This window comes from Orbicella franksi, chromosome 7 (genome assembly GCF_964199315.1).
Source record: "Orbicella franksi chromosome 7, jaOrbFran1.1, whole genome shotgun sequence".
In the NCBI taxonomy this organism is placed as follows: Eukaryota; Metazoa; Cnidaria; class Anthozoa; order Scleractinia; family Merulinidae; genus Orbicella; species Orbicella franksi.
The window spans coordinates 18222622-18245127 of record NC_138151.1 but is presented as its reverse complement, the minus strand read 5'-3'; the positions used below and the strand labels follow the sequence as shown (position 1 = coordinate 18245127).

General features: G+C 38.8%; 2 protein-coding genes across 2 annotated transcripts; one reads left to right on the top strand and one right to left on the bottom strand.

The window, feature by feature from the left end:
• Positions 1–2332: 2332 nt before the first annotated feature.
• On the bottom strand, positions 2333–12029 carry LOC145493016 (programmed cell death protein 10-like). The gene is made up of 9 exons (XM_081472422.1): positions 11864–12029; positions 11263–11319; positions 10146–10203; positions 7419–7478; positions 6744–6800; positions 6103–6172; positions 5804–5897; positions 5175–5257; positions 2333–3270 (listed from the first exon to the last, which is right to left on the bottom strand). Exons 1-9 carry the CDS (start codon positions 11939–11941, stop codon positions 3183–3185), a joined length of 645 nt encoding a protein of 214 aa, XP_081328548.1. The 5' UTR covers positions 11942–12029; the 3' UTR covers positions 2333–3182.
• On the top strand, positions 11993–22506 carry LOC145492989 (conserved oligomeric Golgi complex subunit 8-like). The gene is made up of 11 exons (XM_081472387.1): positions 11993–12158; positions 12471–12542; positions 14355–14479; positions 15077–15180; positions 15415–15481; positions 15825–16082; positions 17038–17262; positions 17675–17874; positions 18537–18621; positions 19785–19969; positions 20699–22506. Exons 1-11 carry the CDS (start codon positions 11993–11995, stop codon positions 21066–21068), a joined length of 1857 nt encoding a protein of 618 aa, XP_081328513.1. The 3' UTR covers positions 21069–22506.

The window sequence follows — 22506 nt, the reverse complement described above, 5'->3', positions numbered from 1 at the left end:
CGAGGCCAACAACTTAACAGTAGCGATTTCTTGGGCAAGGCTTATAAGTCCTGGAATGACATGGCCTTTGGGTCGAAGGTTTTTGGACGATTGCGGCGATTAGAGCGGCGACGCATGATGAAAATAGGCTCCGGGAAATAACGAGAATTACAAGGCTCGGAGAAAATACAGACAAATCGCAAACTATTGTAGCTACTTGCACTAGTGAGAGTCACGACAACACAAGGCGTTGTTCGGTATGAGAACAGGCGAGCGGTAATTATAAATGATAACTTGATATCGTTTATCTTGTATCCATTACATAATAGCAGAGTTTTGTTTAGGCTGCCTGCATCCCGACACGCAAACCTTTATGGTGGGGCGGGGTTCGACTCCCCGGTGAAGTTGGCGAGCCGGCCTCGTATGAGGGTGCTCCCCCTCCTTGGCGGTACTTTTTCATCTACGCCTCTATGGTCGGTGGACATTGCACTGCGTCCATCGTACCGCCTTAAATACGAAAAACAAGGGAGGCGCGGTGGCCTCATGGTTACTGCGCTCGTCTCCGGATCGAGCGGTCCGGGTTCGAGCCCTGGCCGGGGACATTGTGTTGTGTTCTTGGGCAAGACACTTTACTCTCACAGTGCCTCTCTCCACCCAGGTGTATAAATGGGTACCGGCGAACTTAATGCTGGGGGTAACCCTGCGATGGACTAGCATCCCATCCAGGGGGGAGTAGAAATACTCCTAGTCGCTTCATGCTACAGAAACCGGGATATGCTCCGGCCTGATGGGCCACTTGGCTCGCATGCAGACTTTACCTACCTTATAGCGTGACTACAGGAATGATACACGTGTGATATCCATGCAACGCTTTAAGGTCATTCCACACATTTGCATCGCGCATCCTTACTGCGGATAATTTATGGCGTCATTAGCGCGCGCTCGTGCACGCGCAGATTGAAAACATGACGGATTTGCCTTGATATTGAGCTCTGTCAGTTGAAAAATGGCTCTAGCTCACCAACGAGCACGGGCACCCCAATTTTTTTCCAGTCACTGTAATCAATTAATCATAAGCTTTGCGTGAGAAAAGACTGATCTAATTTCTATTGCTGAAAATTGAATAAATAAGAAAAATAGCAGATACACTGTGGTCTTTTCTATTTTGCAGTCGGTAACCACGTCAGGAAAATTGGTTCAAATTTTTAATCAAGGATTTAGCTTTCTGTCTGAATCAAACTTAAAATGTTTATTTGTGTCCGACACAATGTATTGACTGTAGTTTAATGTGTGTTCTTATGAGTCCGGGCTTACAAACATTTTACAGTTACTGGGAATGCGTCCTTATAATAAACATTAAATAATGCCAAAATGAGGGATTTTCAATGCCTCACTGCTCCTTAATGAGCATGGGCACCCCCCTTTTTTATTTCAAAATTAAAGTTATCATATGACAAATATTCAGTGGACAAAGTTTGAACAAAAATCTATCGTCACGTTTATTTCAGAGGAATTACCTTAAGTTGTCAGCTCTATTTTACAAGTAAAATTACCATTTATGAAAATCGTTTTAAGACTTTGCACCAAAATAGCGGGCATGTTTCTGGAAAATCGGTCAGAATTACCGTACATAATTATGGGCATGTCGTACTGAGAGCGCTATCGGCCGCTATCTGCATCGTGTACTCTTAAAAGAAGCCTAACATGCTTGTACAAGTCGTTTGAAGTCACTGCAAATGGGTCGAACGAGCCAAACAAAGCTGAATTAGAATTTCAGGTTTAATTGATCATTTGACTTGCGGCGCTAATTTAGACATGTTTAACCTCTGCGATTTCACCTAAATGACCTCACCATGTCTAATTTACTGTGGGTTAAATTGGCCAATCATTGCCGCAAGAGCATGAAAAGCACTCACATCGGTCATTTATTTCTATATTTCAGCGAAAAAGCGGCCCTAACGTGAGATTCAATTTCAATAATCCAGTCTGGATTCGCAAAAACACAGCCACAGAATTTGACTCGTCACTAATCTTCAGTGATACAATTCTGTCCTAGAGCTAGCTTTCCACAAGGCTTATCGTAGCTCAAATAAAAGGAAATAACTCTCCTGTATGCCCTTTGAGGCCAGGAAGACTAAATTCACCGTCTTTTCGTTGAATCAGGAATTGTAGAATTTAATTGAGTGCTTTTAACATGAAACTGGAGTCTAAATCAACACGAACGTACAATACCAAAACCACGAAGGAGAGCTGAGATCATTCGTTGGGAAGAATACAAAGCTTTTATTCCACATCTATCGTTCAAAACGATTACAGCTGTAAGCAAAATGTTGTTGTAAAGAGAGAGGGACTTACATGTAGCTTGGGTTCTAGAGTCGGTTTCGCTAAAGTTCCCTTTTACTCTTTGAATAATGGTTTACAGGCTTGCCCTATAAATTCACAGATCTGTGCGGTTTGGCACTACTGAAGAATATTTTGTATCACTCCGTGGTTGACCACTGTCAAACTCGCCATCCGATTGTCTAAGAAAGCACTAACATTCGTCAAACAGATAGCCTCTACCAGGCGTTCAGTTAGTTGGGGCGCAGTGCGAAAAACGGCGAGCGAAAAAAATAGAGGAGAAGCGCGGCGAGAGAAAGCGAAAGAAGGCGGCGTGAGTTTTTTCGAGCATTTTGATCGACACAAAACAATGACTACTATAGTAACGAAACAGTTTTATTAAAATTCGAATGTCTGAATAGGGGCCCCTGGGTATACCACAGTAATAGCACTCCGACATGGCTCTCGGTTTCTATCGGCTTTGATACTGAGTCATCTAACTGTTTTAGCATAACCCACTAACTATCAAGAACATATAGTTTATTTTACAGATAAGTTAATATATTTAAGATATTTTATATAGTTTTATTTCACTGAGAACTAGCGAGAATCAGATTGATGCCATTTCTAAAGATTGACCACCAGCAGGTGCTGTCTGTTAATTAGGCCTCCCCTGTAGAGCCAAACAGATTTACATCATACTCAGTAGTCAGTGGGTTGGTTATACTGATTAGCTACCACTAGAGCTAACAGTCTACTTGTCTTAGGAGATATCATTGACACAAAAAAGAGACTTCAAACCACTGTACATTTCTGTAAAGGCTGACCTCTCTTTAAGTACTTAACAGGTGAATTCTAAACAGTGCTTTGTCTACAAAAAGGAATCATGGGCTTGTAGCGAGTTTAAACATATACAAAATATGGTTTGTTTGGTTGATGAGTCGATTGGCACTAACGTACACTGCTTCTGACCTGAAAAATACAACAACAACAACATAATGATTTCTGTACGGTGAAATGAATTGAACAGCTGACATTAATTAACAAGCATAGCTACACTGTAAGTGTATAATGTTACATGTTCTACACAGCGATAAAACGTGATGAGCGAAGGGCAGCAGATCTGCTAACATATTTCTGAGTTTGTGATTATTATGCAAATGAATAGAGGCAAGGTTGACCAAAGGTCAGAGCGTCAGGTTTGCGTAAATCCAGGCGTAGTCAATCAATAAACCGATAATTGATATTAATCGATAACAATCGATATAGGCAGTCAATGAATATCGATGAACAAAAGAAGTTGTGAGTTCGATTGCTATCGATTGCCGATAGCAATCGATAGCAATTGATTCACCGATTGGTATAATTGATTATTATCGATTGTTATCGGAAATTATTTTTTGTCCTTTTACAAGTTACAATGATAAAATGTTTGACAAAATTTGTCTGTAATGGTTTTATTGAGTCACTTTATCATAGCCTGCATATCTTTTACAATCATCGACAGAAAAACAAGAACAGAAACAACTAAAACATTTTGGGCTTTACATCTTTACATCATGCCAAGATCCTGCTTTAGACCCCAAAAGACCTGACCGTGTTGTTCAAAAGGTGCATAACGTTATCTACAGGATAACTCACTCTCAAGGGAATAGCATGGTTCCATCCAAGGGATAGCGATTTATCCGGTCATGTCTCGTCAATAAAAATGCTGAAGATGAAGTCCTGTCTCGTATTGTTCCAAGTACTATTTTACACAATAACAAAATCATCTTTGAATAGTCCGGGTGGTTATTGTCAATTTTTTTTCAATCGATAACAATTGACATTCCTGAGGAAAGGAATTCTCAATTACTATTGATTTTTGCCAATCGATAGCAATCGATAAGGAAATTTTTCCGTGAGTTTGATTGTTATCGATTGCCGATATCAATCGATAGCAGTCAGCTCTTGTTATCGATTGATATCGATTGATTTCCGATGTAGATTTTTATCGAATGACTACAGCTGGGTTCATGCAGCTAGTGGGATTTTGTGAGAGACAGCTTGATTCGGCGGTGCAACTGCCAAGGAATTTTTGCTTCACTCCACTCTTTCCTCTGTTGAATGTATAATCAACGGAGTCGGGTTGACGGTACTAAGTGTCATTTTTGCAATTTAGCCTGAAATGTTCTAAGTTACCATTTTTTAACTATTTGAGTTCTTAATATTGTTTTTCTTAAACTACCAGTAACCCTGGAAAAAAAAAAACAACAACAACCGAATATGTTCTGCAATGAGCTCTGCAACAAGACAAGCTCATCGTCTATGATCAAATATGTCCCTAAAAGTATTTGGTTATTGTGCTGTAAAGACTGAAGTTTTACATTTTTCCACAGTTCATAGTTTTTGTTGAAAAAGTTATCAAAAAGGTTTCCTCTAGTGACTCCCAGCCAGGAGTGTGTTCTTAGCATGTTGTTAAAATCTGGGTTAATCTCAGTCTCTTAAAAGTTTTTTTTACAACCACTTACACAAAAATCCCTGCCGAAGTTTGAGGTTTGAGATCAATTTGCATCACGGTGGAGTGTTGGTGAGTTAGTTACTTAACTTTCAATGCTTCTTCTGTACCCAAGAGTAATGAGATCTGGCCAATTCTCAGTGAATTTGACAAAATGCTGCCCTGGGTATTATTGTGATGGACTATCCAGTGGAGTAGCAATTTTCCCAGCCTGTCACATTACCAGGCTCCAAATAGATTACTTCAACATGTAACAAATTAATAAAAAAACACATTCTGCTGACATACAATGTATATATATTCAGTCCTTATTCAGTCCTCTCTGGCACCTTGATGTCTCTTGGTTTGAACCAACCATTGGTCATGTATCAAAACTAACCTTTGATCCTTAAAATATTGCTTTAAAGTATCACTGAAATTTTTGGAGTACTTGACAAATTCCTTTTTGTTTCGCTCCAGACCCTGCAGGGACAAAATTGTAACATTATAATAAGGATGTAAAATGTATTCACTTCACACTGACATTTCTTAGAAAGAATGATCTTGAAATTTTAGAAAAGTTTCCACCAGAAGTTGTTTCCTTACATGTAGCTGCTAATAAAACTCAAAAGAGCACTTTTGCTAGCTACACAAAGTGCTAGTTGCTTTTCAAGATTTAATAGAATTAATTATTTTAAGTGCTTGAATGAATGCAAGCGGTACCCAAACAAATGAGCTCAACACAAGTCATATTAAACTAACAAAAATAATATACAGCTCACAGGGCTGAAATGTACATGTAAGGAATGAGTTATAAGCATTGTTTGTAGCTTTGCTCTCCTCCTCAGACTCCCTAGCGGAGGAAGAGATGGAAAGGGGAGGGGGAGGGTGCTGGGGGATGGGGACAAAGGAAACTTTCCCTTTGTACCTTTTTTTTCTCTCTTCCATCCTACATGGTCTAGGCAGCACAAAACAGGCCTCTGTGGAGGAAAGAGTTTTAGCCTGCCCTTATAAGGAGTATTAACTTACCTCTTTATACTGTGACATCTTTCCCACATTTGGACATTTCTTAAAAACCTCATTTACAGCATCTAGCAGGTCCCTTATAGCAGTTGCAATATCCCTAATATGTGTAAAACAGCATGTATGCATTCAATAATGTGATCACAGATTTTATCAAGTGGTGTGATTCTAGGTCGTGTTGGATGATGAAGCACAAACCTTATGCCCTTAATGTTTATTGTAATATCAAAGACAAACTGCCTGACTATGGTATTTAGTAATAAATGATTTATAACACCTCCTTTCATTTCCTATTTCCCACTTACTTTATAGTTTGTAGAAACTTTTGTCTATTGGAGATTTCAGCTGGAATCTTTGCTAATATGGACTTCAGGTCTACAAAAAAATATTCACAATACATTACTGGGCACAGTTATTATACCAGTTGATTACAGCCATTGTAAACAAGTGAAAAGAGTGTGACTATAATTTGACATATTCAAGGATCACTTAAATCATAATAACCTGGCTCACTATTTAAAAAATACTAGTTAGTACATGTAGATATCTAACCAAATGGCAGCTTTTCAAATACTTTAGAAAAAACTTACCACCAATAAAACTGTACATGTAGTTTAGATTTAATTTAAAGTCTGTATCAAGCCTATTTAAACTTAAGCAAGCTATTCAATTTTTCCATCAAACCACCTGTTGACAGAACCAAGTATATACTGATGTAAGTAACAAATGGTGGCTTGTTGACTGCATACCAGTTTCTGTGGCCTATTTAAGGAAGATCTTGAAAGTCATCAAGGTGGCTTGCAACACTTTCTAGCACTCTCCAGGAGGTTTAGTTTGACAGATTGATAGAATATTGCTATCACACAAATGATCACTTATTTTGGTCAACAAATTACATGGCTATTCATTGCAAAATAGGTTACCATAGTAGTAATTGATAATTTACCTTTAGCTTTTTTCAACAGTGCAGTGAACTCTTCTTCTTGTACATTGAACTCATAATCTGTATAAGAATAACACACAACATAGTGATAGTTTGTTTAAACAATACATATTCTATTTGTACCTAATCATACCTTTCTGGTACGGTTTGGCAGCATATCAGGCGAGTTTGGTCGAGCCATGGTTTCTATCTCATCAAAATACTGATGGGAAGACCAAACGAGGTACAACTAGGTATTTACTGTACCCAGATTCTGACAAGTGAGGATGATATTGTAGCCATACCAGGTCAGCAACTTGATGTTGCAGGATACATGAATCAGGACAGTAGACATGGCTTTTTATTGGCTAATCGTAAATTTGGGTTAATGGTAAATGTAACTATGATGTCCTTGTCTTGTTGTTTTGAAGCAGTTCCATTTAAAACATTTTTTTGTTGGAGATGATGGGAAATATGACTAGCTGATGAAGCAAAAGGTCAATTTGACTTTAGAAAGAGCAGACTTCAAATAATATTTGAAAACAACCAACCTCCTATACAGACTCTAAGTGAGCAAGCCTTAATGTCTGATTAGGATAGCTGTCTACTTTTGTTTGGTAAGGGGGGGGGGAGGGTAGTTAAAGGTTAAAGGTTAAAGCACAGGAAATGAATATCTTGAGTAGCAACTGGTAAACTCACCCTCACTATTCTGTGCAGCACAGAGGAGCAGGACTTCATTCATGTTCACTGATAAAGATGCTAGGTAATAACAAGATGAGCTAAAATCACACCACTGTTTACTGTACAACTAAACAAAACCTGAATCTTAAAATGTCACTGTACCAGGTATATTTAACAATTGAAGGGGTGAGTGCAAAACCAGGCTAAGTGACGATTTGGGTGAAAAAAAAAATGTTCGCGAAAGGGCTTGAATTTTTGCATGTGGTCTTCAATGTAATATAAAAAAATGCGGCCCTGTATTTTTGTCGCTGGTTTTTGCTTCGTTTTCGAGTTATAACGTATGCAAAAATACTTGGCTTTTCCTAGCCATGTCTTTAGGAGTTTATTTGTTGAACAGCAAACAGGCAGACTGTTTATAGTGTATGAAGTCAAAATCAAATCTCACAGCATATATAGAGCGGAAATCTGGGAACAGATTGTTTACATCGCTTATTGTGACGTGAGCACAACACGTGAATCAATCGAGCGTCAAATGAAATTCATCGAACAAAAAAAGAGATGTGCCGCATTAGAGCTCTGTCAACTAATATCTTAAGCATTGTTTTAAAGTACCTTGTATGCCTGCCTGGTGGCTGAGAGGCATCATAAAGTCTCGATAAACCCGTAAGTCATCAGCATGTTTTAAAGAATCAAAATGTGTTCTGAAACTTCGAAGGCAGCTGATATACCGTAATCGTGTTATCGGCGTTTGAAGTCAGATCGAGCCAGGCAGCAAAGTCCAAGAGCAGTTCTTGCCCAAGAAAAATACCCTCTGGTGAGTCGTGGCCCATTTGCCAAGTGTTGCTAGCGTCAAAGTTTGGAAAGCGAGAACTGGTTTTAGAGTGATAAAATTTGTCTTGTATCGACCGCCATGTTTTCCCGCGCACGAAGTGTAAAGACCCCTCCCGGCATGCATTGCGATCACGTTCTGCGGACGTTTCTCGAACTGGTAACTAGATTGTTTAAACATAAGAATGGCCAACAAGTAGCGATCGATTGTAACATAGATCTGTGATCCAGGTTGCGTTGATCTTATTTCAAACCGGCATGATTTGTAGTGTTTTGAGCTTCTGGGATCAGCGGACATGCAGATGTATGGAGACCCGTACGTTGCAGAGAAGGGTTAATCTGTTAATCTGTCAGCCCTATTTATAGCGCGTTTTCACGTGAAATCAACATCATTGAGCTTATAAGTTGCGTGAAATTACCATTTTGCTGTTTCCTAAGTGAAACTAGCATCCTTGCCATCAAGCGTTAACGTGAAATCAACATTTTAACCTATTTAGACCTGAAATTAACATCATTGAGCTTATGCGCTGCATGAAATTGACATTTTGCTGGTTTCTAAGTGAAACCAACATCCTTGCCATCACGCGTTAACATAAAATCAACATTTTAACCTATTTAGACCTGAAATCAACATCATTGAGCGTATGCACTGCGTGACATTGACATTTTGCTGGTTTCTAAGTGAAACCAACCTCCTTGACGTCACGCGTTAATGTCAAATCAACATTTTAACCTATTTAGACCTGAAATCAACATCATTGAGCTTATGCGTGAAATTGACATTTTGCTCGTTTCTAAGAGAAATCAACCTCCTTGCTGTCACGCGTTAACGTGAAATCAACATTTAAACCTTTTTTGACCTAAAATCAACATTTTTGAGCTTATATGTTGCGTGAAATTGACATTTTGCTGCTTTCTAAGTGAAATCAAAGTCCTTGCGGACGTGGCGGGCCGATCCTTTGTTATGATAAACCGAGCTGAGACTTCGACTTATAACAAAGGCTTGGCTTGGCTATTATAACAAAGGATCGGCTCTGTTTATCAAAACAAAGGCCTGGCTTCGTTTATTTGAAGACCTCGGCGGGAAAAGGGCGCTAGGTATTTTAATCAAAAGTGAACTTTGCCGAAAACGCTCCAAATTTCGCATGCAGTTTTGTTTAGGTATGTTTAACAATGTCCCGTAGTTTTTCCGCTAAGCTTCGCTTCGTTTTCGAGATATTGCGTATGCAGAAAAACCACTCGGTTTTCCTAGCGGCGTCTTTATAAACGAAGCAAAAACCAGCGACAAAAATACAGGACCATGTTTTTCTATTACATTGAAGACCACATGCAAGAATTCAAGCCCTTTCGTGAAAATTTTTTTTTCACCCAAATCGTCACTTAGCATGGTTTTGCACTCACCCCTTCAATTACCCAGCACAATCATGCAGAATATCACCTGGCACTGCATGTAAGCTGATGGGTCTGTAGCTCGCATGGACTAAAGTAAGGTAATGTCTCATACTAGAGCAGAATAATTGTCAACAAATTGACAGCTAGGACAAGGGTAATTGTACAGAAAGATGTTGGCAAGTCTTTCAAAACTTCCTAAATACATGGAAAACAACATATTATATTGCAGGATATTTATTTAATAGGTATGACAGATGGTGAGGATGTCCTTACCACATATGGGTATGGTCAAAATTTGTTAAATAATAAGCAGCTGACTTAATGCAGTAAAGGGGAGGCGCGGTGGCCTCATGGTTGGTGCGCTCCACTCCAGGATCATGCCCTGGCAGGACATGTATGAAAACGTGGGAAATGAAGCCATCATTAATAAATATCCTCACTGGGATCATAGATATAGTTTCCCAGAAGAAGTTTTAATGTTTGGGTCCTGAATGTAGAATATTTTCCAGTAAAACACTCATGTACCTGATTTTAAAATTTCTCCAACAATTTGTTGTGTGAGTCCTGGGATCTCTTTTTCAGCCTGATAAAAGAAATCACTTTAATTAACCTCACATTTTTTAAATTACCCAGAAATGAAATCTCATCATCACTGAAGCTTGACTCTCAGAACAGCTTGTTAGTGGTATCTTGATTTCCATGTTAATATATGGCTTGACAAGTCCAGTAAATGTAAGCGCTGAGTGGTTGAACACGTAGTGCAAAAACTGTTTTCATGATGTACATGTATTATCCATCACATACCAGTACCTCTAAACACTGAAGGTTACACTTGCTTATAGCTCAGTGCAATTTGCTCTTTTGTGGAACTCATGAACAGGTATGTGTAAGCACAATGAATAAGTTATTGAAACTAGGAGGAAAACCATGCTTGATCTGGCCCTTTGCCCCTTGAGTGTCCCAAGTCCTACAATTCTCCACCCTAAAGCCAATGAAGTGCCCCAACATGCATGGCATAAATGACTGTTTAAAAGCCAGGATTCCAGCCACTCCTACTAAGGGTGTTTGTATGTTACTGAAACTGAAACTTCAGCCATCTTCCCCTGAAATACCTAAAGAGACTTAAAGGGTATATGAATATCTTTTAGCTGCTTGATGGAATCTACATGAGCTTATGATGGGGACATCAAAAAAAGAAATGGATCTCCTTTTATCTTTACCACATTTTAGCCGTCTTACAAATATTCCAGATGAATAAAACCACACAAGGGGGAAACCTGACACTAACCAGGCCATGAGATCAAAACAAGAATATAGGTAGTATAGTTTCTGTTTATTAAACACTGGATCATTGGATAATGCAATTCAGGAGTTTTCATTGGCTTAGCCATCACGGGTTATGGGCCATTATACCATGCTCTACAAATATGGTAAGCGTACGTGTGTTTTTTTTTTGGAGCCTTTTTATTTTTTTCTATCCATTGGGGGCTTTTTTGATAAAACAATTATTCCACTCGCACTTGTTGGATATGAGATGATTATAGCCAACTCATATCCAATGCACACTCATGGAATAATTGTTAAATATTCCCTCCTAATGAATCACTGCAGTAATAAGAAAAAATGAAACAGCTAATTTCACCTTGACAAAAGCAGCTCTAAGACTTTCAACAGCTTGTTTATCGAAAAAAGGCTCCATCTGAAACAAAAGAGGAAATAAAGGTAATTAATGGAGTACAGTGTACATTATAATGTTTTGATTTTGTTTATGAGGTTTTGTAAATGGAAGTAGTGTTTGGACATGTTATTCCACTTGAAAGTGAGGGGTTCAAAAACTTTGACACCACTACATTCTCAAAGCTGGTTTCAGATATTAATATGCTTTTGAAATTTATTCATCAATTATTAGATGTAGTTTCAAGTAACATATGTAACGAGACCGTGATCAACAACAGGAAGTCATAACATTCTTAAGCAAAGTTTGCTATCACTGCCTGTTATAGAGACGTCCAATTCAATAATACTATATGGGGATTTTGCTGGTACCAAACTTTCTCAGGGGTGGAGATGTCCATAGTTTACAGGAAAGAGTCGACTGACTGGCAGTTATTATAAAAGCTAGAGCTCGACGCTAGAAGCTAACAACGTCTAAGCTTAAGCTTACTTTCGTATTATAAAGCTCTAATTTAGCTTACGCCTAAGCCCCAAAAAGAGGTTAAAAGATCTTTTTATTAGGACATTACCTCACGAATAGCTGGCTTCACAATAGTTTCCAGCGCCAGGTTTGGTACCGGGGTACTCTCTTCTCCATCAAGCGCCATATCTCCAAACTTGTTGTTGTTTTTCCTTGATCTCACATCTGACTTTCCGCCATGTTCTTTTCTCTTCGTCGTAACAGTTTGGCCAGCGGTTCTTGTTGGCTACATGAAGTACATCATGTAATGCACTATGTGGATTTTGCCAAAGTGGCAGCAATGGAGTCTGCAGAATTACACGACGACCGTCTTTTTAAAACCATTTTCAAAGATTCTTTTCAAGGTATATGTAATTAATGTTTATGTTTTTATGTAAGGTGCTAACGAAGGAAATTTCCGTCATAAAAAATAAACATAGTGTTTAGCTCAGGTCAGTACACTTGGAATCGATAACTGTAAGCTTATTTGAGTAAGCATGTAGGTAGCCACTGAGTTTCACCAGTAGAAATTCCTCCTTTGTTTAATAGGATATTACCTGTTATAGCTCAGCAAGAACGCTTTAAATGTGCTCTGTTTTCAACCAAGTGTTGAGAAATATACCATAAGCAAGATGAGTTTAACTTCCTTAATTGCCATTCATTTGTTATGATTGCAGAAACATGGAAGGATAGCCCAGACTTCACTTTATATCTTGCAGAGTTGAGTGCTTCTAGTGTGGAAAAGTTAAGTAAGTAAAGTGGTATTGAATGTTTCAGAGTCATCTGAACGTGTCGGAAGCTGAAAAGCAGGTACTCCAATTGCAGGGATCTTGTAATAGGAATGTACAGAAAGAAACCATCAAAGGTGGCATAAAAATTAAAAGATGTTAACAAGAAACAACTTTTAGGACTACATTGAAGTCTCCTAACTTAAGAAATGGATTGTTACTATATAAAACCCATTGATGGAGCATGGTGTCCGTGTGATTGCTGTTCTTGTAGATATGTATATACACTTGTAGGAACGCCATTTACATGCAGGTCCCTGTTGTTCAAAGGGAAGACAATGCTATCCTTTTGATAAATTGCTATCCAGGGGCTAAGTGTTGATGAAACAAACTATAAGCTATCCAGTGGATAGTGATTCATTCAGGTGATGGTTTTATCCACTTTGAACAACCAGGACTGTATCTTTAGAATGTCCTGTGACAGTTGTGAGGGACACAGTGTACAGTATAAAAAAGCTACAGGGATTAAGCCTTTGATCTTCATTCTATTAGCAAAAAAATTATCATGGCCATTTCCTGTTTGATTTAACTAAACAGTACCTCAGGAAAATATAGCAATGTTCAAATACATGTAGTAATATTACATGTATATGTATCTATTCCTAGTACAGTCATGAAAATACGAACTGAAACTTATTCAGATGAAGTTTTTACCATTGTTTTCACTTTGCCTGTGACTGTCTGAATCATAATTATTCAATTCAATATAGGGTTTTGTCAATCAAACATGTCCTATATGGAATACTGGTCTACTCCTTAGACTTACAGTGAAACCTGTATCCCATATCCTCTGTTAAGTGGACAACAGCTGAAGTTCCAAAATTTTATTAAAGCTTTAAAGTCAGTCGTTAAAGCGCAGTTAATGGAGCATGACGCTATTTACGTACAGTCACTAGCTTTGCAGTGACTTCCCTAAGCTTCGTTTTCGCTAATTTAGTGGCGCTCTTTAGCACTCTTTTATGCCTCTTCTTGTCCGATCCAGCACGTGCCGGCGGAGTCGGCTCGTAGTGCTGGGGAGATAAGTAAGGCTTGAGAACTGTCTACACTCTAGCACGATGCTGACCGGAGGTCAGCTCGTAGTGCCGTTTAGAGTTATGCTTCGAGGACACGCAAGCTTTTGGCCTCGCCGACTTGTCCGATCCAGTGCGGAATTAACCGCTGGGGAGATAACTTTGGCACTTGGTCACACAATGGAAGTTTGTCTGTCACGCCGATTGCGGAGCGGTGTTCCCCCCTTTACGCCATAGAACGCATGTTTATTGCTTGTGTTTGTCGGGGTATTTAAAGCATTACTCCCTAGGAACTGCAACATTAATCCCACATTTACTATAAAATAAACCTGCATTCAGCAGACACCTCTGTTAAGCGGTTGTGGACACCAATATTAAGCCATTTTGTTGCACAAAACCTGCAATAAGCGGACACTTCAAGGGCATTTTACTTCTAAAGGTTCAGCTGAGACTCCTTTAACATTGTTCAGCGATGTTGTTATATAGCTAAGTGATTATTCCAGATTGATGCATTGATTGACTGGGCATTATACTTTGCTAGTCTTTGATCGTACAATGTGTTACAAAAGAGTTAATAATTAAGTATTATTGCACAACATATTACACCCTACTTAGAGCGGACACCCTGTATTAATTGGACACTTGTGAGGGTCCCAAGGGTGTCTGCTTAATACAGGTTTCACTGTAATCAGGCAAGAGTTGGCGAACTCTTGAACAATTTTTTTTTGTGGCAGTGAATATTGTACTACTATTTGCATTCTAGGTCGAGAACCGGAACGACTGGCTGAAGAAAAGGCTCAGATTTTGGAACAGACTGAACACTTGGCTTTTCATAACTACAAGACATTTATCAAAACAGCAGAATGTTCCAAGGAGATTTTCCATGATGTAAGTCAAAAAAACCTAAGCAACTTCAGATTTAGTCAGTTCTCGGAGAATATTGTAGAGGTATCATTTAGTGCTTATTTCTCTGGCTTTATAAGACGTGAATAGATTATGCAAAATGTCCCAGAATCCAAAGTGGTCAAAGTTGCTTATTGGAGTGGTCGCTTAGGAGAGCTTTTCATTACAAAATTTAAGTCAGAGTTCAAACAGGGTTTGACCAAGGTGGTCGTAACTAGAGCTGGTCGCTTACAAGAGTGGTCGCAAGGAGAGCTTTGACTGTACAATGATTGTATCAATGGCATGCAATAAAAGAAATAATTGTTGATGCTATATTCTGCTTACTGGGTGTTATTAGCAAAGAATTTAAGACTATTACGAATCAAATTTCACAACAATGTTGCCCTCAGCAAGTAGCAAACACAGTCATGATTTGAGAAACTGGTGAACCCAAAGTATTTTTCCATGTATTAGAATTCCAAGGTACAATAATAAAAAAGTATTGGTCCAGGTATTAGAATCCCAAGGTACATAATAAAAAAGCAAGTAACAGATGGAATTTATCCATGCAGAGATGTATATGACAGTGATCTTTTCTTGTAGTTTATGTCAGTGGAGAAGCACGTTGAATCCTTGCTGGACAAGTTACCAACATTTTCAGAAACATGTAGCAATTTCATGAAGGCAGCTCAAGATATAAACACCAGGTAAAACCTTGGGGCCAGTTGTTCAAAGGGTGGATAACACTATGTATCCACCATATAAATCACTATCCAGTGGATAAGTGTTGTCAATTGGAGAAACAAACCATGCTATCCACTAGATAGTGATTTATCCAGTGTATAGTACTTATTGTACATCTTTTGAACAAGTGGGACCTGTAGTCCTAAGTGTGTTCCTGATGTAGTTGATAATAGTGCTGTTTTTGTTTTCACCTGCAGTCGTCATTTAAATTCTCTAACGTTAGCACGTCACACTCAGTTGCTGGAGATACTGGAAATCTCACAGGTGAGTCTGATGATTACTGTGCCTCTTAGCTTTAATATTTTAGCATTGAGCACTGTATATTTATACCAAAGTGTACTCATCTAAATTTACAGCTTAATATGAGTATTCTGACTGCTTGCTACCCAGTTACTAACAGTATAACAGTAAGCCTGTAGAAAACTAAAAGAAACTGACAAATCAAATTCAGTCCTTTCAGTATGACAGCACTAAAGTGTACAATATGATAAAGAAATTTGTCCAACTCTTGTATGAATCTTTCAACTGACTACAATCAATAGTTTTAATACACATAGTTTTCAATGGGGTTTGAGTGACGAATGTTCTTATTTGATTCTGTTCACAGCTTATGGACTCGTGTGTGCGAAATGGTTACTATGAAGAAGCTTTGGAACTTTCATCGTATGTTCACAGATTGGAAAAGAAGCTGTCTAATATCCCCATTATTCAAAACATTGTAGAAGTTGTCCAGTCATCAACTAAGCTGATGCTCTCTCAGCTCTTGCAGCAGCTGCGTTCAGCTATCCAGCTGCCTGCTTGTTTACGTGTAATAGGATACCTCAGGAGACTTGATCTGTTTTCTGAATCTGAGCTAAGGATCAAGGTATGTGACAAAGTTCATGTTTACTCCTTCAGTTGAGGAAGTCTTATCTGTAAAGGCTGTAAAATAATTTTAATTATTTTAATGGTTGGTACATGTATTGCAGTTATCAGCAGTTTGATATGCAAATAAGATGAAAAGGTCAATTGTACTAAATGTGTTGACCCTTTCACTTTGTTTGTATGCCTTTTTTAAACAAAAGACCATTTGACCACAGAGCCAACTGCAATAACAGCTAGAGTACTAGAAACAAAATAAATATAATAATGTTATGTTATAGGTCAATTTGTTTTTTAGGTCAGAATGATTGCAACCTTGTTTCAACCTACAATCCTGGTCAAAAGTCTTTTGACGATTTGCAATTTTCATAACATACATGCATAGTCTTTCTGCCACCTCTTCCTCCCCACCCCGAACACAATGTTGATTCATCCGAAGTCAACCCACTATGCCAACATTGTTTTTTTTTTGGGGGGGGGGGGGAGGGGGGCTTGGCAAATTAAATAATGGCTTCCCACTTCAAAACAATGCGTCACCATTTTGTCAAGTGTCCCAAGGACTTTTGGCCAGGATTGTAGTTAAAAATTTCCAACCATTTTTATTTTATTATTTTTTTTCACTTTTTGCACGTTTCTTAAAAAGATAACATTCACACCATCTACCCCCATCAGTTCCTAACCCTACCATACCCTGCCAGGATCCCTTATCCACCCCTTTAACCTGAACCCTAACCCTTTACGGTAACCATTGCATTTTTTACGCCATGTGATAAATCCTTCGGCCAAGATGGCTGGATGTTGGCCTCGTTCTTTATTGTGTGTCTATGGGCCTTGATTGCATCTCAGCTCATAACCACCACTGGTCACTTTGACCAATATTCAGCCATCTTGAGCTCACTGTTGTTCAATAACCCATGAACATGTATTATGATTAATGTATGACACCTTTTTGCTCACAGTTCCTACAGGCCCGTGATGCATGGCTGCAAAGTGTTCTGGCTTCGATTCCTTCAGAAGACCCTTATTATCACATTACCAAGACAATTGAAACCAGCCGTGTGCATCTGTTTGATATTGTTACACAGTATCGAGCAATATTTTCTGATGATGATCCAATATTGTCAATGGAAAATGAAGATAATCCAATTTATAGTAACCTGTTCCACTGCTGGATTGTGCAGAAGGTATGGACTCAATAAATGTCATAAACATGACTGAGAAATACATGTACATGTATTTCTTCTGAGGGAATTTAAGTTTATATGTAGTATAGTATAGCATAGCATAGCATAGTATAGCATAGCATAGCATAGTATAGAATAGTATTTTGTCTGATTGTTTCATAAACAACTCTTAAGATTTCTTGACATAAGCCGTGAGACCAACAAATTAAACAAGACCAACAAGTTAAATGCTCTTTTGCATGACTACAGAATAAAACAGAACTATGTGACTACTTCCATGTAGCATGAAGATGTCACAGCATAGTCCGTATATACAATGTGCTAGGTGTTTCTGTGTTAAGCTGCTGTTGAAATTAAATTTCTTAACATAAATCCATGATTATTGTTATGTTTTATTCATACACATGTATAGGTTCAGCAGTTTTTGAAAACTTTAGAAAATGACCTAGAGCGTGGAGTTGGGTCTCGTCTTGACTCACTGCTGGGTCAGTGCATGTACTTTGGACTGTCATTCAGTCGAGTAGGAGCTGACTTCAGGGGACTGCTTCCTCCTCTCTTCCACACTGCTGCCCTTCGGTCGTTCAATACAGCATTGCACAATGCCACCACCAGGTTTGTGTTCTTTCCTGCTTCATAATCTTAGAGCCACCTTAAAATATGCAAATATGTCCCCTTGCATAAACTGTCGATTCCAATCCAGTCCTAAGGATTGGAGGAACCAGATTATTCATTGATGGCAGCACTTGACTATAGCTTCTCCCCCTTGATGGGATGCCAGTCCATCAAAGATTACTTTTCAACCCTTTAAAGGTTGTCCTGACATTTCACCTATATTCAAATCAAGTTATGTTGTGGTGGTTGCTATCAGAGGATCGCAATCTTCACCAAGTATTAAGCATATTGAGACCGGGGTTTCTGTGATCTTCTATGACTGGGAAAGGGTGTTTGGCAGGAGTTTGGAACCCCACTGAAACTTTGAATTTTGTTGCAAAGTTTGTAGCTTTTACTTAAATATTGAAGACGTTGTAAAGGGTTTGAATCAATGCAGGCATCCCCCCTCCCCTTCAGTCTGAATAAGGTTAACAACCACTGCTAATTATCGTCACTTTTAGCGAGTTACCACTTTCAGAAAGGTATTGCAATTTGAGGTGGTAGTAATTGTTGTCAGAGTAAACTAAATGAGTCAAACTGTCAACTTATACATCTCTAGCTGAATATTTGTTTCTTACATGTGAGCCACAAAATGTTTTTTTGTGTGTGCGTGTGGAATAAAGGTTTAACGAAGCCATGAAGTCGTACTCACTCCAGCCAGTTCCTTCTACTGTCACATCCACAATGCTTTCCACAGCAACAGCAAAGGTAGCTGAATTCTGTTGCTGTCTTGTGATCTGTTTTTCTATTATGATCTAATGACATAAGCAGTTTTTTTAGGTGGGTTAGAGGAATATATCTGCTTATTATTATCCAACTGCAGCGAATACCGTCCAAATAACAGTACAGTACCGTACCGTACCGTAGAAAACCTCTTTGCCGTACAGGTCGGCGCACGCTCGCAAAACTTTCACGCTCTCCCTCTTTCATTGATAAATTTATTGACTACAGCAGTTGGATAATAAATCTCTTATTAGATGTTTTGGTGTGTCTTATCGCTTTATATTTTTACTCGTTGTTTGTATTATCTCGTCAAAATACGGCACATCTCGTAAAAATATACAGCGATACTACACACCCAAACATCTAACAAGATGTGTATTGATGTATTACATATGTCGCACCATTAGTTAGACAGTTTCAGAACAAAATATGTTTTCTGTTTTTGTAACGTTTATTTACAACGTTTTAAAAAAAATCTATGGAGTGATTTTCAGAATTTTTGTAAAACCTCTCAAAATGGAAAATTACCTGAAAATTGTTCTGAGAGTGATCTTAAGGAAAAAAAACATTTCATTCTTTGGATCGCAAGAAAGAACATCAACAAATTTTTCATGGCGTAAAAACATAACTTTTAGACACATTTTGGGTATGCTTTGGTTCATCTTTCAGTCCGTACATTATTTCCAAAATCTACGGCTGAGAATGTTAACGTACAGAATTGTTTTATTCTTGTATAAGTAAATCTGGTTCCCACAAAATTCACGTTTTACTGATCTCCTGTTTTTCTGGTCATCGTTTTCATAGTTATTGCAATTGCCCTAAAAATACATTATAGCAAACTTCAGTCTAATTTTAATTACTAGTGTAATTTTCACTTCGATCTGATTAAGGGAGGACTGGTCAGCTAAGAGCTTCTCTCCTCCCGAGAGGTTTGGGCGAGTGTTGTAAAAACTGTTGCACGAAAAAAACCCTTTGTGCCTGTGCGAAGGACAGAGGTTAAAAGTTGGTTAAAAATATTAGATGTGATCCGGAAAATATGTATGGAGATACGTTAAACAGGTGGAGGGCAAGTAATACCTTGAACGCAGTGTTGGGTTAAGCACATACCTTGATGGAAAAAGATATATAAAGTGATGTTTTGTTTACAGCCCGAAGAGCTTTATCCTCCAATTGAATTGCTGCAACATCCTCCTCTGGCAACATTCACTAACGACGTACTCACAGCATTCAACAGACTGAGGCACTGTGTCCCGCTGTCTTTGGTGTCAGCGGTTACCGATAGTGTCCAGTCTGCACTCAAGGTTATCATACAAACTACATGTACCTTTCATAGGTAAGCTATTAAACCTTCTCTCGGACATTGTTAAAAAATACAAGGCTAGAAATCTGTTTACAACCAATACCTTACTAACTTCATCATCAAGAGACTATGGTAGTAATACAATAACTGAATCTAATTTAAATGGTTTACTGAATTTATTTGACAGGTTTAGCGTGGATAGCTCTTTGTAATTCACCCTTTATTACAAAACAAACAGTATATTTTAGATTACCGTTAGTTATCCGAAATGGCTTTGGCTTTGTTTTGTTATGCTCTGCGCTTTGGAAAAAATGGTCACTAGCTACATCTACTTTACCAGTTTTACGCTGGCCACTTCATCACAAGTGTCTTCCCGGTCTTAGCGTCCGTTACGTATATTTGCTTCAATTTCTATCGGTTTATTGTGTCGTTGACGTTCATGATAATTGTCCACTATAACAATTGCTTTGTTCTTGGTTAACAACACTCAGTAGAGACCCACTCCAAGTAGACCAAGGTATACTATCTTTATGAGACGCGCATGCGGAGAAAAAGAGCAGTTGTATTCAACAAAACCAGTCGAAAATGGATACTTCTTGAAGAAAAACTGCTATTAATAATTGCTTGAGGGCGCGTCTCACAAGAGAAATTGGGCATTGTTAGCTTCATTTTGTAAAAATTTGATTTTCTCTTTGTTGCAAACCATGTTACGATGTTTCACGAGGTCGCCAAACCTTTTGTCTGTTTCACTTTCTTTTACAGAACAGAAGCTGCAGCCCTCAACGAAACAGAAAGAGCCACCCTGGCACATTTTTGTCAAGTGTTAGGAAGACAGCTCGTACCATACATGAGCCGATGTTTAGAAGCCTTGTTTCCGACCTCAGCCTTGAGGGGTTTGAATTGTAGCAGTTCCCTTGATGTTAGCAGCTTGCAGTTACTGTTGGAACCAATCATGCCACAAGAAACCGTACAGGAACAAGACAATCCTCGTCATGATGCTGAGACTGAAACTGCTCAGCAAGAAAAAGAACCAGGAGACCTGGTACTGAGTGAAGAAGTTCCTCCCCAAGACGAATCACGGATAGAAGTAAATGAGAAAATTCCAGACATTGAGCAACCAGATTTGACTTAAAACTACATTGTATAATGAGTAACGAAATAACATACGGATAAGAGATCCTTCGCTTATCGATAAATCAAACCGTTAGATAAAACTTGTGTAAAGATGGCTTTATTTACTACATTCTGAAGGTCTGGGTCGAATCCAAGGGCACCTGAGTCAGAGATTGAACCGCGCCAGATATGCAAAGATACTCCGACGGGAGAGATTCGTGTACCTCGACCTCGTTCCCACGGCTCCAAGAGAAAAGCCTTGGGAACGAAGTTGGAAAGGTACTTGAAATTTGTAAGAGTTACATTTAAATAAACCGAGTAAAATATACCAAACAGAGAAAACTGTTGTCAATTTTTTGTATTCCCTTTGCATGTTAATTAGGGAACATTCATAATCCATGGAGTGCTGGGCTATGACGTTATGGTGTGGGGGTCAGCCATTTTCTCGTGTAGCGGTTAGAAGTGGGGAAGGGGGGTTAAAGCCAGAGACCTGGAAATGGGAGCCATAAAGAAATGTCAGCTTACATATTAGTACTCTTCCAGTGGAAAGAGGGCTCTTAGAGCTTTAATGTAAGTCTACACATATCATTGGACAGCAGATTTCAAGTCCCTCTTCCGGTTAGTCCGTCGTACGTGACACGAAAGAAAACCGCGAGAAAAACAAAATGGCCGCGCGAACTCCTGGTGGCGAGAAGCACGCGAAAGTAGGATTTTCACGCGGTCATTTTTTCCTCGCGGTTTATGTAGAGTCTCTCTACGGTCTCACTCCACAGACTAAGCGAAAGAGGGACTACTTGTAATCTATGCATAGGATAACACCACTATGTATACCACACCGTAGAACACGAATACTGAAAACTCTGAATGCTTCACCCTAAACCCTTCAGAGGTCTGCACCTGGTAAAGTGCTTATGCTTTAGCCACCAAATGAAAATAGGATAATGCCATTGAACACAGAATGCATATAGCTACATTTTGTTGCTCGAAAATGCCTTTAGTCGATATTCCTCTTACGTTTGGGAGTGGAACTGAGCACAAAAATTAACAGTAACCTGTTTCATCAGGTTGGGATGTCCGCTATTTCTTTGGTTGTCTGTAAGTGGAAGATCTAGGAGAGGTTGCTTGGGGGACCGACCACCGCCTCGTCCCCAAGGCAACTCCCACGTATTATTTCAGTTTCAATGAGAACAATATCCTCAATAACAGCAGAAATCTATGGCTACTATGACTGCTACTGGCTACGCATGTCCAAATTATGTTTCCTTTAAAGGATTAAAAAATGCAGGGTACTTTAAGACATTTGTCTTGGGACGTAGATGAATAAACAATCAAAGAAAGTCAAACTGTGTGACAAAGAACACGCTGCAATGAAAAATAATCGAGCTTCTTTGTTGCGCACGGAGGTTACCAAAAGTCATCTGAACATGGCGTGAAAACAAGCACGGTGACTCAGACCC